This window comes from Wolffia australiana, chromosome 18 (genome assembly GCF_029677425.1).
Source record: "Wolffia australiana isolate 7733 chromosome 18, ASM2967742v1".
Lineage (NCBI taxonomy): Eukaryota > Viridiplantae > Streptophyta > Magnoliopsida > Alismatales > Araceae > Wolffia > Wolffia australiana.
Window position 1 is genome coordinate 1765052 of NC_135852.1, and position 19154 is coordinate 1784205.

At 38.7% G+C, this 19154-nt stretch overlaps 1 protein-coding gene across 4 annotated transcripts; it reads right to left on the reverse strand.

Annotated features, from left to right (window-relative positions):
• Window positions 1-11344: 11344 nt before the first annotated feature.
• LOC144715171 (P-loop containing nucleoside triphosphate hydrolases superfamily protein) lies at window positions 11345-14034 on the reverse strand. Of its 4 annotated transcripts, none has more exons than XM_078590074.1 (4): window positions 13895-14034; window positions 13778-13820; window positions 13117-13196; window positions 11345-11765 (listed from the first exon to the last, which is right to left on the reverse strand). In XM_078590074.1, the coding sequence occupies exons 1-4, from the start codon at window positions 13899-13901 to the stop codon at window positions 11404-11406; spliced, it is 492 nt and encodes a 163-aa protein (XP_078446200.1). In that variant the 5' UTR covers window positions 13902-14034; the 3' UTR covers window positions 11345-11403. The 4 variants fall into 4 exon arrangements, with proteins under 4 accessions (XP_078446200.1, XP_078446197.1, XP_078446198.1 ...); XM_078590071.1 differs by having other exon boundaries at window positions 11345-11834; XM_078590072.1 differs by having other exon boundaries at window positions 11345-11831; window positions 13895-14033.
• Between the last annotated feature and the right edge of the window lie 5120 nt (window positions 14035-19154).

Sequence of the window (19154 nt, forward strand, 5' to 3'; positions counted from 1 at the left end):
ATGTCTCCATCTCAATCTCTACCCCAGTCTCTATCTATCTATCTTCCTTGTATATTCGTCAAATTTAGATATAGGGGAAGGTAAGTGAATATCCAGTGCAAGTTTTCCCACGTTATGATCATAAATGTGAGCTTCGATTAAGTTTAAGCATTGAATGCTGAATTATTCGCTACTGCGAAGGTAGTTGAAGAGTGCAGGAGTTTCCAGTAACACATTGGCAAAAATTGGAAGTATTCTACTTCTGTTTTGTCTTGTTCTACGGTAATAAGGCCACCTAATGTTTCTAAAACACTAGCAAGATGCAGACCGTCTTCAAGAATGCTGAGCCAAGTAGAATTAACATAAAGTGATCGATCAGGTCAATTGGAGAAACTCAAAGCTTCATAATAACTGTTCAGACGAGATTCATGGCCCACTCGCCGAGTATCTGCTATATCTTTTATTATTCTGATGTTGCCTGTTTGCGTAAGATGAACTTGTATTTTTGGGATCACAAGTCTTTACTCTCTACTCTTCATACGAGAAATAACTATTCGTGTGTTGAATTATTTTCAACGGCATTACCTTGCATTTATTTTCCTACAGGGCATAGATCATGCCATCCACATTTGTAAACTACATAATCGAATGGTAAAATGTCTTTGGTAGGTGCGTGCGTGGCAGGTAATAAACTGAGGGAATTGAAACTTTGTTTACTTGTTCAGTTTCACAATATTCTTCCCGAATGCACAACTTTACCTTAAGGGATGATTATTATCTTCGTGTTTTTACGAACTCATGATAAATTTTAGTCAAATGTATTTTCGAGGATATTCATGAAGAAAAGGATCACCCTAAACTCCTTAAATTCCGAATTCATGTTCCTCTTAGAACCTTATTATCCAGTCCCCATCTGTTGTTCGTGATTTCTTATATCCGTAAACCATCATCTAGTCAAGATGGAGTTTTCAGATTATTTTTAGGTTATAAGAAAAAGTCAAGTATCCATACAACGTAAATTAATACATTCTACAGCGTAAGATGGTGGACATTTCTTAATGATTGGATATAGAATAGATCATCAGGTATAATCTATGAGCACCGGATATGAATGGCTGCTTTGAGTTTATCATTTGTTCTCTTGGGAAGAAGAATAACCTTCAACATTTTCAGTAGGACGCAAATTGTCTCATCTTTTCTCAGGGCACATTCAATCATTTTCCTTTTGTAAACATTATACGGCAACTTTTCCTCTGTATCTCTATTTACTATTCACATTAGAGATGTTTTGAAATCCACAAATCACACAGCTTCTTGGTTCTCATGATTCACCAAGATGCATTGTGCCACATTGTCGACTTAAATTTTTGATCTCTGTGAAATAAAATAACATTTTGAAAAGTATTGATATAATAGATAATCCATTGTGGTTAGGTTTAACCTGCATTCAAAATAAGTTTATTATTTCAATACTGACCTGCCTTTTTGGAGGTATATTTTAATAATTTTGAAATCATGTTTGACTCAAATAGTGAAGAATTTCATCTTAATCCTACTGACTATGCCTGATTTATGAATGTAGTAATGTTTGGCATATGATTTTTAATTTTTTTACATGGTAGAAAAACGGAAGGTTTGATAACGTCAATTCTTGATATTTGCATCAAAATGTAACATGCACCTCTGTATTGATATAAATTTTATTTATAAAATTCTTGAAACATGGAGGTTGTATCATTAATAATCATCATTTATTTATGCTACACCAAATATTTGTAAAAAGTGAATATGGGTTATTTATACCTGCAATATCAGTGACAAATTTATTCTGAATAAAATTCACTTTTTAATCGCAAAAGCAATTTTGGCATTGTCCTATGGTGCTCAAGTTGTGATAAAAAAATGTAGGTGTAGAAATAATGTATTTTTGTGTATTGAATAGGAGAAAATGACATATATAGAGATGGTGAGAAAAAGTATATTAGTAAGAACAAGAGTACCACTTGGCCACGTCATTAAGCATGCTTAATATAGGTAAGAAGACGTAAGCAGCAAGCTAGTGAATCTCTTGAGGGACATCCATACACTGGTTGAGGAAGCCAAAGGTATAAGCAATTCTTAGGCGAGCATTTATCAAGTAGATGACTGTCCCAACAAGTCAATGATAGGCGTGATGTCTGCAAGCAATCCTGAAGCATAATCCTATAAAAACAAGCTTGTTGTTGATGGGGGAAGTAGGGGTTTTCAGCCATGGAGTTGGGCCTTCTGAAGTAGATCAAGCGCATACTTATATCGGTCACGAACTAACTGCTCTCACTACTAAGAAAACTCGTTCTCCAAAGTATATGGGGGAATCCATATCTCATATCAGGAGGTGCTTTTGTGAAAGCTTTAATGTCAAGAATCCATGTGGTATTCTTGTCAGTGATCAAGATACCATCAATTAAGACAACAAGTATAACACCACATGCTAGGGAGTTTGTGAAGGATATGATAGGGTCGGCCTCACATGAGGTCATCCCTTCGGCCAGAATAATCTGGCTGAATTTGGAAACCAGGCATGAGGACTTTACTTAAAGCCGTAAATTGCACAATGAAGGTGACATGCCTTGATTGACCTCCCTCTATTTACTCCATGAATGCCCATTTGGTGATATCTCCATAAAGAAAACCATTAGAGACATCAATTGATGGAGAGACAACCATTCATTCATTACCAGTGAAAGAATAATGTGAATGAAATTAAGGTGAACTATTACAGTGAAAGTTTCCTTAAACTAGCCCAAGATTTCTGAGAAAAATCTTGAGCTACCAAATGTGCCTTGAAACAATAAATAGTACCATTTAAATTGTATTTGGGTGTGAAGATACATCTGCATGTCACAATGTTAGTAGCAGGCGGTCAAGGGACCAGCACGTCCTTTCTGGACAAGAGCCACCCACAAGTCCATAGACTTTTTATAGTGAAGTAGTTTTATAGCCCCCACATGCATGTTGGGTATTGATTCAACAGTAAGTAAAAAAGAAAAGGCTCTTTATGTGGGATGCAAATGGTCATAGGAGAAAAATTAGGCAATGGGAAGAAGAGTACATGAAAAAGAATGTACCTTCATGAAGAGGAATGGGTAGGTAGATATTTCCAAATGAAAGGGTAAGGGGAATCAGACCTAAGTGCAAGATCAATGATTCATCAAGTGGGGACATGGAGACTAGAGTGGGAGTAGACACAGATAAAACTAGATGTGGAAATGGTGATGGAAGAGAAATTGAGTTAATAGAATGACCACCTCAAGTAAGAAAGGAAGTGATGGATGAATCGATGGAGGAGGTGAGATATACCATGAAGGCATAGGGGATAATGAAGGTAACGAAGGTGCTGATGATGGATGTGACGGAGGCAAAGTTGAATTAGGCAAGAAACAAGTAGTGGACTCAAAGGAAGCGACATCAACAGCGATGATGCACATGCACAACTCTAAAAGATATACACAATTGCATTTCTAAGTGTGCAAGATCCACAATTGAGCTTGTGATTATGGATGAAGACCACACACCCAAATACCCAAGGAAGCAGATAAAAAGGTTCACGATTAGGGTGGAGGCAACAAAGAGGGATTCCACCATCCAGAGGAGAGGAGGGCAAACAATTTATGAAATAAGAAGAGGGGAGGTAAGCATTAGATCATAGGTAGTGGCGAACTTTTTGTTGAGAGGAAATCTACACTTAGCAAATCTTCTTGTTGAGAGGAAATCTACTAATACAATGCAATATTACAAATACAAAATTAATGAAACTAAGGATGGGCCCCGCACACCCGAATCAAATACGGTTATTGCTCATAATAGAGTCAAGGTGAGAATAAAAGGAGCAAAAATGTTTTCCAAATTTATATGACTCACATTCAAAACAAGAAAAGGAAATCCACATAATTGGATTATGAATTTCAGAGAGGTTGGCATGCCCTAACAGTCCATGCCACTAAAGAGAAGTATTCTGCAGGGAGAGGAGATAAGAGAGTCCACGAAAGTGCTGTGCTCAATCTCAGGCCCCAAACAAATCCTGAAAGGTGCAATGATAAGAATGAAGGTAACAATGCAAAAAAAAGGCTCGAGTAATGGCACTGATGGACAATAGGTCAATGGGAATTTTTTTATATGACGGACACTGGTTAAGGTAACAGGGGTTGTTATAGTCAAATAAATTGTGTAGATGATAAATAGGGATTTGGGTACTTGGAATATGTAAAGATTCCACCAAGACAACAATCCAAGGTGCATGTGGACTTTCAAGTAAACTCGTACCTGAAGTGGAGGTGGATACATGGTGAGTAGCCTTGAATGCATCTTCTAGCTTTATATGGTGATCCAAATCCACCCAATAAATAGTCATGGTATTAAAGGAGGAGGGTGCCACATAAGTCAAGTAAGAATGGGAAACCACATCAGACTTTTTAAAGTTATCCAACTAAAAATCATGGCAAGCCTTCTAATTTTTCTCCCATGGAGGGTAGAGTAGGCCATTGTGTCCCCCACCATGCCCATGGTTGTCATGGCCCTGACCTCGCCCACCACCAGCACTGCACTTCTTACCACAAGTGTCACAGGAACAAGAGCATTCACAAGTCACTAGTCATTCTCTACTTATCAACATTTCTTAAGGGTTTATGAAGTCATATAATGAAATGAACATGCATTTTAATGTTAAATTCCACTTTTATGAAATTATTCATTCATTATGTAAAACGTCACATTTTCAATGGGTTATTATATCTCTTAGAAGATAGCATAAATGCCGTTGATTAAGTAGAAAGAAAATAAAAAAATAATAAAAGGAAATTAATAATAAAAATAAATAAATACAAAATAAACAAAAAAATTGGCCTTGTAGAGCCCGCCAAGGCGCAACCAAGACTGGCGGCACCGTAGGCGCCACCGGCAGCAGCAGCCAAAGGCCGCAGGCGGCACCCGCAGCATAGGCGCAGCCCAAACTGATCCTCGAAGCAGCTCAGATGTAAGTGCAGACAGCGCCCAGAGTTAAGTAGTTTTTCTTATTTCAGAAGAGTAATCACACCCAAATTTATATACTGTTTCTGTTTGCGGAAATCACCAATATGGGATTGTGGAAATCCACGTTTTCAAACCCGATCGGGGTGGGCCATCAGTCTCGTTTGAGAAATGATTGCGGCCCATCAGGCCGAGATCTTAAACAATTCTCAAACAAAACCCGACAGGGCTTTGAGCCTACCCGGCCCGAAGCCCATGTCTGTTCGGGCTTTTATTAAGAGGCACGCTATAATCTTGACCGTCGATCTTCCTTCGAAGATCTTAAAGTGGGGGGTTTTAATTTCCTATCTCTTTTCTTTTATTTCAGGTCAACAGCTCATCACGGGCACCGACGTGGGCGAATCACCAAAGAACACGTGGGCAGCCGATGCTGAATCGGTGGGAGCTGACGGAGCAGGGGTCCACCTAAATAAAAGGGGTCCATGGCTACAATTTAATTGTAGCCGTTGAACCCCCCCACTTGTGTGATCTAACGGTCAAGTAATACTCGACCAAAATCCATTCTCCCACCGCCGTTACCGTCGCCGGCGAAGTCAATCCGGTGACGAGAAGGCAGTTGTCCCACATCGGTCAGGAAGGTCTTCGGACCATTCCTGACCTATAAAATGGCCATAAGTCGCTGGAAAACTATCTTTTCACCACTGAAATTTTAGCTATAAAATCATGTTTGTTTTGCACGGCAGAGCGCCATTTCCACCTCCTCTCTGTTCGGTTCTCTTGGTCATCATTCGTGGCACGTCCGTGACCTGAATGGAGATCTAAAAGAGGGAGCTATTCGAAGAAAGGTCAATGAATACTTACCTGAAAGGAGACACCGCCGAATGAGGATCTGAAGCCGTCGGCGACCCTAAAACGGCGAGGAATTCTGGTAAGTAAGTTTCATCTCAATAATTTCAATTGATAAACGACTTGGTACAGAGAAAGGATTGAGGAATCATCCTCAATCCAGATCTCGAAGTTGAAGTAATTCGATCTCGAGAAAAAGAACCAAAAATTCTTTTAAGCATTTCATCGAACACTCGGTACGCATGTCGACTAAATGGTTTCTAAACAACTGATTTTAATACTTTTTAACCCAATTAAAAGTCATAAAAAATATATAATAAATCTGTGAAGAGACAATTCCTATTTTACATAAATATCATGAGAAGATAACTAAAGAATTTTAATTATTATTTCTTATGAAAAATCTATAAAAATTCATTTACTGGTTGAGACATTTTCTCAGGCACTTTGTCTTCAACATTTGACTCTTATTTTTCTCCGACAATTCAACCTCCAAAAATTCCATAAAAATCTCCAAAAATCATTAATATTTCTTCACCACAAACATAGAAAACTTGAGGTCTAGATAAAATCATTAGACGAGACTTTCTTTATAAATTTATTCTTAAATTCTCTCTTTTTCGCCCTTAGGCATTATGACAAACACCTAGTGGTGTTTGATAAGTACTATTGTGGAGAATTTATAACATGGAATTTCATCAATATTTTGCTAAAATTTGTCTCTTTATCCTATGTTGAATCCCATTACAAACAATAATTGAAGTCCCTTTTTTTTAAGCAACATCTTAAGTATCTTTGTTTCTCTGCTCTATAGGTCAATGCTTAATTCCAACTCGACTAGCCAATCCCTGTGGAGACGACCTTGCTCATCCCTATACAATTTTGAGTACGTTTACAAAATAAAAATTTTATTTGATCGAAGGAAAAACAACAACAACGACAAAATTAACACTATGTTTTCACTCCATCGAATTGGCACCGTTGCCGGGGATTGGCGTCCCCATATTTTGAGTAAGTGTCAACATATTTGTGTCACTCCAAATAAGTCATCATGTTTGAAAAATAATTGAAGAGTCAAGGTTTGTAAGAAAAAGGGAGATGATGGGCTCCTCACAATGATGTATGCCAGGTCGTAAATTTGGTCATATAAGTCTAATAGATCTCTAAATGATTAAAGAGATCATGAAGGGAGCCATAAAAAACTTAATAATGACACTCAATTTTTTTATCTTGAATAACTAGTCATATGTGGCCCCCATGTTACAAAATTTGTACTTATATCCCTCCATACATGCGCATTCGTCAAAAATAGTGTTGGACAAGTAAATGAGTCACATAAGTTGCAGATGGAGGGCACTGCCATCGTATCCAAGAGGTGACAAATAGATCTTGAATGAGTCATACCTCAAGTTTGGGATCCTTGGGGGGTGGATTTCATCCATGAGGAATGAGAGGCAATGGTTAATCTGAGAAAAACTATGTAAGTGGGCAGATTATTCAGTGTAGTTTGAAAAATCAAAGATCATGCACTTGCTCTAAAAGCAGTGGACAAACATTATGGCCAAAGGGCACAAGGAGGTTTTAGTCAGATGTATAATCATAATCGGAGAAACTTACAGATGTATTACCATAGTTGGAGAAGTAATTGATGATGAAGGAAAAGCTGAAGAAAATGGATAGAGAATCCTTGTTGGCCATCATGTAAGTGAATCAAATATAGTAATGGACAAACTTCAATGGTCTCATGAGGAGTGCTAGAAGGGGCGCCAGGAACAATGCTGGATAGTACACGGGTGGTGTCACTGGAGGGAATGGAGCCATAGAAAGAACAATATCACTACACGAAGCTCATGTCGCCATGGCATGAAGGTCACATGTAGGCTGGTCTAGGTATTTTGAGGTTTGTTGTCATGGCATGCAAGTTATTAAGTCGGGGCATGCATACTAGAATGACTCCAGATAATACCTAGGCATTGTTGTGAGAGAAAAAAATATCACATTAGGATTGATGGCCCTATGTGTTTGTTGGGTTGTCTGACCTTGACTGAGATGAAATTATATCAATTCCCACAGGGACATATGGGTAGCAAAATCATAATGACACTTATCAAAGTATGGTCAAATCACGTGTGCACAAATATTTTTTATTATTTCTCTGTACCTTTAACAAGATGGGTTGAGTTATTCATGTATCTACAAATAATTTCTAGTACCTCTCATATGGTGAGTATGACCAATCTCGTAGCCATCAGTGTCGAGACACGAAGGACATACAGTGTGAACTTTTAGAAAATTGATATGTATAAAACTCTGAATTTTATTATACCTAATATCATTGGGTTGATGTGTGTCATGTTTGTGTAAGCGGTACTCAGACCGGAGACACCAAAGACACACTGTGTATAGATACTTGTATTTTGGCTATGACTTACGATTCTTTATTCACTACATTCTAAATGGTCTTGCTCATACAAAGAAACTAGTCCATGAAATTGATTATAGAGTTAATATGGGATTGTTCTCTCTCTCGATATAAGAGGAGATAGATCGAAGGAAGAATATATAATTACATCCCTGGCCTGGGTAATAAATATTATGTATTTGTCAATCCAATCATACTTCCATGTCATATTTAAGTTTATTGAAATACATATTCAATCATCATTATTATTATTCTGTGATGTTTATTATAAAGTCCTTGTATATGTGCATTGAATCAGTGGATTATTGTGAGATCATAATACACTGGTCAGTGTTCTTTAAACTTTTATTCTATTATTCCTATTTGATGGATACTCAAGATATACATCAAACAATCGGGAAAGAATAACACTATATGATCTTTTACTTATTTGTGTAGAGATACTGAGGACAAATGATGGGTTATATTTATTAAATTGATTTATATGAATCCTTGAATGGTTTTTTACCAAAATGTCGATCGGGTTGACTCATTTCATGATCAACCTGATTGACTTGAAGAAGATGATGCACTTTGCATCTACCTAGGGTAGTGGAGATATTGGGGATGGTATTCTCCAATGATCCCATTTATATATCATACTAAGTGGAATTATGAATTAACATTTTGACTGTCAACCATATCCTAAGAATGAGAATCTCACACGAATAAAGGACTATAAATATATGGTAACCAATGATGGTCCAATCACTACTCTATATCTTGTAGAGAATGAAATATAGCCTGACACCTCATGGATTGGAAAGTTAAACTATCGATTGGGTGTAATAGGTTATTGATTAATACACATATATATATATATATATATATATATATATATATATATCAATAAATTGAACAATAAGTTTGACCAATAAATATTATTGGGCATTAAAGTTATTAACTTGACCGATACATGGCCTAGAGGGCCAAATACATAAGATTTTTTTTTTAAATACCTTAAAGTTATTATTACATAATGCCAAGCACTTAAAGACATGACTTTTTTTCTAAATATCCCAAGTATAATTTAGGGGGCACCTATTCTAGATGCCCATGCCTGTTAAAGCTAAACTCCCCCATATTCATTTCTTCTCAAGCCACTCCCTCCAGTAGTGACGCTTGATGGTGAGAACATCTACTTTATGTTGAAGGAGAGTTGGAGAAGAACATGAGATCCATCATTGGATTTATATTGGATTGACACGTCTAGAGGCTAGACATGAGAATAGCTGGAAGAAATTCTTTCAAGGACCAAATAAGGTGTGGAATTATTTCAAGACTTGGTGATAAGATCATCTACTGCTTTATTTATTAACTAGAAGTTTATTTACATCTTTGTCTACTATGAAATGTGATTTCAGGCATTACATCAAAGCCAAATAATCCAGCACAGAGGTAATTTAAATGTCAGAGAAATTGTCTTTCAATGTCATGCTACAAATCACTAGTAACAAGAATAATTGACTAGGGTTTGAGAGTCAACCATACCTTCAGTCATTCTACAGTCGGACACAGATGAAGGATTATATGCACATGATAACCAATGGTGGTAAGATTTGATGAAGAGTTAACATAGTCCCTTGTATCTTTTAGGCCATGAGTTGTAGCTTGGCACCCCATTGGCCGATAAGTTAACAAAGCGATTGGGTTAAATTGTTCCTTGATTAGTTAATCTATATGATGGTATAATTAATTAATAAGGAATGTCAATAAAGGTTATTGGGTCATTAAAATTATTTACAAGACATATACTTAGGCCTAGAGAGCCACTTGCGCACACTTTTTAGATGTTGGTGAATCTACTCATCATTAGGGATTTTTCTTTAATGTTCCTAGATATGGGGACTCGTGAATTTTTGTTGAGCATTTTATGAAAATTTTTCTATAAAATATAGATTGATGAGGTCAATCCCATTTGATACTCAAGCGAGCCAGGTTGAGTACCCCCCTCTCTTCTCATCCTCGTCACATGACCTGCTTCTGGTGAGATCAGATGGAAAGAAAATCAGTTTTGTTATCGTATGGCTCAAGGGAAAGAAGAGGAGATCAAATGCCATGAAGACTGTGCGCGTACTTCTAGAGGCCAGACATTTGAATGGTTTGAAGGTGTTCAGCGAAGGAACCAAATGATGACATACTCTATTTATACAAAAGGTGATGTTTTTTGGTTTTTTGTCTTCAATTCTACTTTCTGATGCACGATCGAGCTCCAATCATGATGATCAAGGCCCCAAAATCCCAACCTTGAGTCCTTAACCAAGGTAGTTTTTTCATTTACTTATCTATTCATTAAACTTAACTAGGATGACTGGTTAGATCTGGCATAGCCATGTCCTAAATCATTCTAAGAGTGACCCAAAAATGAGTGCTTTTTATATACATGGTAAGTGATTACATATAGTTTCCATGAAAAGGTTGATTCAACCCTTTTGCCTTTTGGAACATGTACAATGAATTAGCATCTCAACCTATTGAGTCAGTTTAACTGAATTAAGATTAATTAACATACATGTTTGATATAGTTAATTCATTAGGTAAGCCAATGAAGAGTTATTGCCAATAATGGTAACCCATAATAGTTTATAGGCTGAAACGGTCGGACACTTAAGGTTTATTAGACTTTAGTTAATATACTTAAAGTGCATGGATTTTTATGAAAATTTATGGTCAAATATAAAAGGATAAATACACATGTAAGTTTTTCCTTTGATTCCCCCTTCTTCTTGAGTATCCTCCCCTCCGAGTGTGGCTAGTTTGGTAATAATGTCTAATTGGATAAAGAATTAGACAGTGGGATCTAATGTGCCAAAGTATCTCACAGATATATCTAGAATGTAGATAAATGTGCCTTAATATGGTTTATTCCATTAGCCAAGCAGTAGTGAATTTGACTATGTACAAGGTGATCTGTCATTGATGTGTTTCAACTTTAGTTTTAAAGGCTAGGTATGATTCATATTTGTTCCATTATGCAAATAAATAGACTAATGAAGGTGATTCAGATGGTTTTTTTATCGTGCTCACCAATAGGAGAGGGGGAGCGAAAAAGTGTAATGAAAACAACTTTCTATTCATAAATCTTATCCTATCAAATCAGGTCCTCCCAGTTATTAACAATTTATATTTGACTTTATAAAATTCAAGATGGCATGGATGGGCCATGTGGAATCAACTGTGATAATACCTTCATCATCATCCAACTCGAGCAACGATAACTGGCTTTGTAGAAGTGAGGGGGGCATGAAATGCAGGCCTGTAGCAGACCGTTGCCGCATCCGGTCGGCGAGGACACATGCTGGGGCCTGAAGGCAGAAGAAGCTAACATGGTAGGCGGCACTGCTATGTGGGTTGGCGGCTCTAAGAGCATCTCGAAAAGGCCTCTTGAGTGCAGAGCAGGCGATGACGACGGTCGGATTGGTTAGTAGGATCTGGGTGGCAGCTTGGCAAATGGCCCCAAGCCATGGCCCCCTATCTGAGTCACAAAGGGGAATTCCCTTGCTCATTTTTTCTGGGTCCCACATTACACAGATTATGAGCTCTTCTAGTAAGAAAAAGTGAGATAGATTAATATATATATAGAGAGAGAGAGAAGGAGCAGAAGGTGATAAGTGAAGAGAGGAAGAGAGTGAGAGGGGAGAAAAGAAGGAAGAGAAGGGAGGGAGATATAGATTGTCTGGAAGGGAGAGAAAATGGGAGAGGGAAGACAGTGAAAAAGAATAAAGAGAGAAAATAGAGAGGAGAGAAAGAGAGAAGAGAGGGAGGGGGAGAGAGAGGGAAAAGAGGGGAGAGAAAGAGAGAAGAGAGGGGAGAGGGAGGGGGAGAGAAAGTAGGGGGGAGAGAGAAGATAGGGGAAGGAGGAGAGCGACAGAGGGAAAAGACGGGATAGAAAGAAGAGAGGGAGTGGGAGATAGAGCGAGGAGAGAGAGAAGACAGAGTGAAGGAGGAGCGCGACAGAGAGAGAGAAAATAGACAGAGGGGAAAGACGGGAGAGAAAGAGAGAAGAGAGAGAGAGAAGAGAGGAGGGAGAGGGAGGGGAGAGAGAAGAGAAAGAGAGCGAGAGAGAAGAGAGAGACGGGAGAGGAGAGAGGGGAGAGAGAGAAGGGAGAGACGGGAGAGAGCGAGACAGAAGGGAGAGACGGGAGAGGAGAGGGAGAGAGGGCAGAGAGCGAGAGAGAAAGAGGGCAGAGTGGGAAGAGAGAGAGAGAGAGAGAGAGAGAGAAAGCGGGCAGAGTGGAGAGAGAGAGAGAGAGAGAAAGAGTGGGGAGAGAGAGAAAGAGGGAAGAGTGGAGAGAGAGAGAGGGCAGAGCGGGAAGAGAGAAAGAGAGAAAGAGGGCAGAGTAGGAAGAGAGAGAGAGAGAAAAAAAGGGCAGAGTGGGGAGAGAGAGAGAGAGAGAGGGCAGAGTGGGGAGAGAGAGAGAGAGGGGTAGGCATCGGGGATCGGATCGGATCGGATCGTTCGAATCTTGATCAACAGATTCGAACGAACAAAAGCCAATTCGAACGATTTGTTCGAATCTTTGGATCGAACACACCCTTTGTTCGTGTTCGATCGAAAGTTTCGAACGAACAATTTGGTTCGTTCGTGTTCGATTGCCATTTGTTCGACCTTGTTCGAACAAGTTCGAACACTTTCGAACAAATGGCCAGCGGCGCCAGCGAACGCCAGCGACTCTCTTTGGCGGCCGCTGGCACCGCTGGCGGCCGCTTGCCGGCTCTGGCGGCCGCTGGCAGAAAGCGGAGAAAGAGAACAAGAGAAAAGAGAGTAGAAAGCGGTATATATAGAGAAGAAGATAGGAGAGAGAGAGAGAGAGAAAAGTCGGTACCTATGTTTGACTGAGGATGGAAGTCGTCTCCGTCAAGAAAAACGCAACCCAAATCCTCTGAGAGACACGCACCAACTGTCCTGTAGAAGAATCAAGATACATCCGCCGATAATCATATCATCACGAATCATATTCCTTCTCATGAAAACATCAAATTATCCCTCTTTCCGGTTGCAATTCCATTCCAGTTTTAAATGATTTCATCAAATCAGCAATCCGGACGAACATTCTGTTACGGGGATCCAGAAAAACGAACTCATTCACGACCGGGCCTGCCGGGGTTTATTCTTCCCAAGAAATCTACGGAATCTTCGACAAATACATCAAATTAACCCTTTTTCCGGTTACAATTCCGTTCCAATTTTAAATGATTTCATCAAATCAGCAATCCGGACGAACATTCTGCAACGGGGAATCCAAAAAAACGAACTCATTCACGGTCAGATCAGCCGGAGATTTTTCCCGCAAAAAAAAATACTCGGGATCTTCGACAAAAACATCAAATCATCCAACTTTCCGGTTACAATTCCATCCCGAATTTACAAGATTGAAAGGTTAGGTTCAGCTCAAGCTTCAATGGAAAACGCGAGGTTTTAATTCCAACTAGATCAGATCGGAAAAACAGATTAGATGATATCCGTTGAAGATCGGATAATCGTACGTCTTCCCGGAGCCGCTTACTCCCATGATTACAATCACTCTACCTGAACGATCGGACCAAATTATTTAACAAATTATCGTCGTTGAATCGAAATTCCACGAAATCAAAGCCACGCACCTGCCATTCCTACACAAAGATCCGGGCGGCGCTCAATCCCCTCAAATCTGATGAAATTATCAAGAAACGAGAGATGCGGGAATGCTTTTATCAAGAGTGTGGAAGTATACCCGTTGGCCGTTGAAGTTAACGGATGACGGAGACGATTAAATGTTGTTAGATATGGAACCGCAAGTCTGGGACATGACGGGACGGATGACGGGCCGTAACGGGACAGATGACCATCCTGTGATTTTGGGAAAATCTGTCACATTCTCGTCACCGTCACGGTTTGCGGCATCCCATTAAGTCCTGTCGCCAGATGGCGTCACCGTCATGTGTGACATGAAAAACAACCCAGTGGAGGAGAAAGAATCAGAGGGCCATATCTCCTATTATTTTTGGCCGGCATCTTTTTGCGTGCGCGAATTAATGGACGGGCTTTTCTGCAGAATGCCAAGAAATCGAGTTAGCAATACCACGAGGCAAAATCTCAGCCATCGGAAAGGTTAAATCTAGCGATTTCTAAGCTTTTTGGTCATTTTTAAAGTTAATACAAATCCGTCATGGCCTTCACCAGTGACGGCTGTCCGCCCACGTCACCCGTCTGAGGCTCCCTGTCACCGTCGCTTCACCGTCAACACAACAGTTCGTCATCCGTCACCATCACGGGCCCCTAAGTTTGTCACCATCACGTCATCCATCACGTTGCCGTCACCATGACGTGTGACGTGGCCGATGACGATTGACATTCCCTAGTGATAGATGACGGTGACTGTTGACAGATGATGGTGACGACTGATACTTGACGAAATGCGGATGACGATAACGGTTAATGGCTACCGAATGACGATTGGCGGATAACGGAGATGACGGATGATAGTTAATAATTTGTTCGTCCAAGTTGATGTTAACGTTGACCATCGATGACTGAAGTTGACATTAGATTGTTAACATTGCCAGTTGATGTTGATGTTGATGGTGATGGGGATGTCGATGGTTGACACTGACATTGACTTTGATAGATGGTTGATAATTTGTCGATGCCAGTGGTGATGTCAACAAGTGTATCCTCACACGACAAATGATTTCAGAAATTTCTGGCATCATAGTGGTCATCATCATGGATAGTCAAAGATGCTAATGTGACGATAGGGAACGGTCACATCCCGGATGTGACGGAACGGATGATGGAATGTGACGGACAGTGACATGACAAAAGATTCAGCACGTCACCGTCATGTCACGTGTCCCAGCATATTCCAAAAAAACCGTCACATTCCATCACGCGTCCCCCCGTTGGGCATCCAGTCATGTCCACGTCACCGTGACGACGTGATCGTCAATGGTGACGTGAAAAAACCCTTCGTCGGTCGGCCTTTCTTCTTTCTCCCTCGTTCTTTCCCTCTGTTCATCTCCCTCTTACGCTCGTCTCTACCTCTCTTAGTCGATCTTTTCCCTCTCTCTCTCTCTCTGTGACCTTTTTCTCTTTTCTCTAGTCCGCCCTTTGCACCTCCCTTTCTCTCTGTTTATCTGTCTCGCTCTCTGTCGGTCTCTCTCTCTCACTTGCTCGCTCGTTCTCTCTCTTGCTATCTCTCTTGATATCTCCCTCTCTCTCTGTTTATTTGTCTCGGTCTTTGTTGGTCTCTCTCTTACTCACTTAATCGCTCATTCTCTCCCTCTCGCCATCTTTTTCTATCACTCTCTCCCACAAACTCTCTCTCTGTTTGTGGCTCGTTCGCTCCCTCTCATCAATTTATCAAGAAAATAAGATATTTCATTTAGTGCTATAATTGTCAAATTCCCTATTGTTTTTACTACGGAAAATTTTGATGGCAGAAAACTTAAGGGATATATCTCCAATTATTTGTCGGCGGCGTTGGTTTGCAAGCTAGAAAAAAATGGACTTATGTGCAAAATGGCAGAAAATTAAAATGTTTTAAAATAATATTTTTTAAATGTATTTAAAAATAATGTCACGCCCATCATCCGTGACGGCTGTTCCGTCACGTCACGCGTCCTGGGCACCCTGTCACCATCACATCCCCGTCACATCCCCTTCGTCATCCGTCACCATCACTGTCACATACCTGTAAAACCGTCACCGTCAGATCACTTGTCACGTTTCCATCACAGTGACATGTGATATGACAGATGAAACTTGTCGAACCCTATGTGACGATGATTTGGTTGATTTTTAACTAAAATTTTATCAAAATGATGGTTGATGGATGCCGTCAAGTGTTAGATGTACTTGCACACTTCAAAATGCACAACCGGAACTAGAGCACAGCATATGTGATATGCACAATGCAGAATTCTTCAGCACAACAATGTAGTGGCCATGCACAAACTGAAAGTGCACAAGAAGCTCTACAATGAGCTTAAGGTTTTCATTTTTCAGCTGTATTCGTTTATCAATTGGTGTAGTTAACATAATAATTTGTAATTGCTATAAGAAGATTTTTTGTTTCTATTCCCTTTTACTTATCAGATAGAGTAGCGAACTTAATAACATTTTTTTTCAAAAAAAAATGATCAACGCTGTCAGTTGACTAGTCATCGCATCCACATTTTAGCTCCCACACTAGCTTCGTGCCTTCAGCACATGCATAGCTATTTTCACGCATTAGCATACATGTTCTGAGGTGTAGTTGTGCCCCATCAGCAATGCTCATCCCATCACCATCAACTGCCAATCGTCCAAAATTCGTCAACATGTTAGTCCTTATCAACTTCAATAAGGTGTGATGACGAGACACGATGTGACGATTGATGCATGCAGAACCATGAACAAAATCAAGGTCTCAGATCTTTCCTAGCATCTCTAGCATGAAGATAATGCTTGAGGCTCGAACAAAATAAGGCCTGTCATCCTTTCTGTCTGTTATATCTATCTCATCTCTCTCTGCCCTATCTTTTTATGCCACTTCTCTATAAACTAATCTAAACATATTTGGAGAAGAGAATTTCACAAAAATGTTTGGTAAAGATGATATAGAGCAATAAATTAATCTATCCAGTGTTTGTCAATGATATCTACTAATTTTCAAGAGTATATATAGAGAGAGAGAGGATGCCAATAAGAGTGTCAACTGGTGGCTCAGATGTGGGTCCCAAGAGGAGATTGTAAGGAAGGTATGTGCTACCAAAAATTGTTCCCATCCCACAAAAAACCCCAACAAATCCCTTCTAGAGAGAAAAAGAATGTAAGGGAGATGAAGAATACAGAGAAAGATGCACAATAAATGATAAAGAGAATATAAATAGGAAAGATGAAGAGGAATAAGAGGGGGAGAGGAGGTTGAGAGGAGAGAGCTATATAGAGAGAAGATAAATAGGAAGAGATGTAAATAGAGAGGAAGGATAGATGATGGAGAAAGAATAACAGAGAGCGAGAATAAAGAGGGAGAGGCTGGTGAGAACATTTAGGAGTACATATGCAATATTGATGTTTGAAAGAGAAGGAACACGAGATATGTGAATGATACGAAAATGATGAGGAATGACAGATAATAGAGAGAGAAGATAAAGAAGAATAAAGGACATGAAAAAAGGGGAAATAGATAACAACCATTTGAGGTTCTGTTAGGTTTGGAATAAAAAATCTTAATATTTTGATATGAGTTCTTTATAAAAGTTATTCTACACTGACCTACAATACCATAGCTTATAAGAACATCCAAAACTGAGATCAAGTGCAAAAGTTATCTTTGGGTCAAAGCTGTGCATTTGAAAACAATCTAAGAATGAATCTTGATTTCTGCACTCTCGTCAGTCGTCTTATATTGCAATTAATCTGCATTGACCTAACTGTGTTGTACACTGATCACATTTGAAGAATTGATTACTTCAATATGAAAAGCATGAAATTATTTTCTATCTTACTGGCCATGACATAAACATCACCTTTTTGCCAATTTATCATTTTTTCAAAACCTTGATAATTGATCTTCAAAACATAGATGCTTGAATCTTCAATCTTCTTCATAAAATGATTAATTATTTTTCTATTGACATATTTAAATTTCTAACTTCAGAACCATTTAACAAATATGAGAATTATATTTGAAAATACTTTTTCAACCCATTTATGTTTCTCAGATTTGATCACTGACAATTTTGATTAAATATATACTTCATGATATTGAAATGAAACCTATCATTTTGTTATATCTTGCATGCTTTATTAAAATATGTGATTAGCAGCTTATGTATATTTTTCATACCAAAATATCAGACCAGCAAATATTTTATCCAATAGTCGATTCAATTTTGTGACATTAATGTTGAAATATTAAGATGCATCTTATTTATTGACTAATATAATTTATATCATCGACGTTGACGTGAAAAAATCATTTAGAGTGATTTTGGTTGATTCTTAGAAGGAAAAAAGTTGTATTTGAAAAAATCCTGATTGTTCTGTTGAGGGACACATTATATTGCTTTAATGTAAAAATCAAGTGCCTAAGAGATGCGAGATAAGAGACTAAATTAAAAGTTCCTAAAGATTAAGAGAGTAATTTTATTCACCCTCTTGGGTTCTATGTCCTTGATTTGGATGAAACAAAAGGGATTAGTACATCAGAAGACATTGAACATAATCAAAGCATCATCCACAACAAGCCCATTCACATTTTATTGTCATTGTTTCATTGTCCTAAATGCATAAAAAATAGAGAAGAGCCAAGGGTAGAAATAAAAAGGAAACGTAGGGCCTTGAATAATATTAGCTGGGGTGAATTTTGTTCAGGACCTTCCCCTATTTATAACGGGGAATTTTCATATAAATCCTAAACTTAAATTTATCGTTTGATGTCCAGAAGACCATTTGTGTGTAACCCTCTAGGCCCATGTATTAGTCTAGTTAACAACTCAAATGGCCCAATAACATTTATTGTTTTTCCAAATTGATTAAAAATTACATCATATATATTAATCAATAGTTAATCAATTTAAGCCAATTGATAGCTTGAGTCCTGAGCCCATGGGATGCATAATTAACCTCATGCTCTAAAAGATATAAAGAAGTGTGTTGACTCACTTATGGAATATTTCTGTCCTCAATCCCCTATCCTCTTAAGGTATGATAAAATGTCAAATCCTAATCAGACATCTGACTTTATACTAATGTGTTCAGAAATAATTGGCAAGCTCTTCCTTATATTCTATTACCTTGATTATGTTCTTCATCGCATCATCTTCTTTGCGTTGTCTCTTTTAATACACAAGGAAGACAATCCCACCTTAACCACTTAAAAGTCTTTGCAAACTTTTT

What these genes read in the sequence shown, in the direction of transcription:
- LOC144715171 (XM_078590071.1), bottom strand. An exon ending in GTAAGCGGCTCCGGGAAGAC is followed by an intron (nt 13,197 to 13,777) that starts GTACGATTATCC and finishes ATTCTTCTACAG; the next exon opens with GACAGTTGGTGCGTGTCTCT. An exon ending in CCATCCTCAGTCAAACATAG is followed by an intron (nt 11,835 to 13,116) that starts GTACCGACTTTT and finishes TTTTCTTACTAG; the next exon opens with AAGAGCTCATAATCTGTGTA.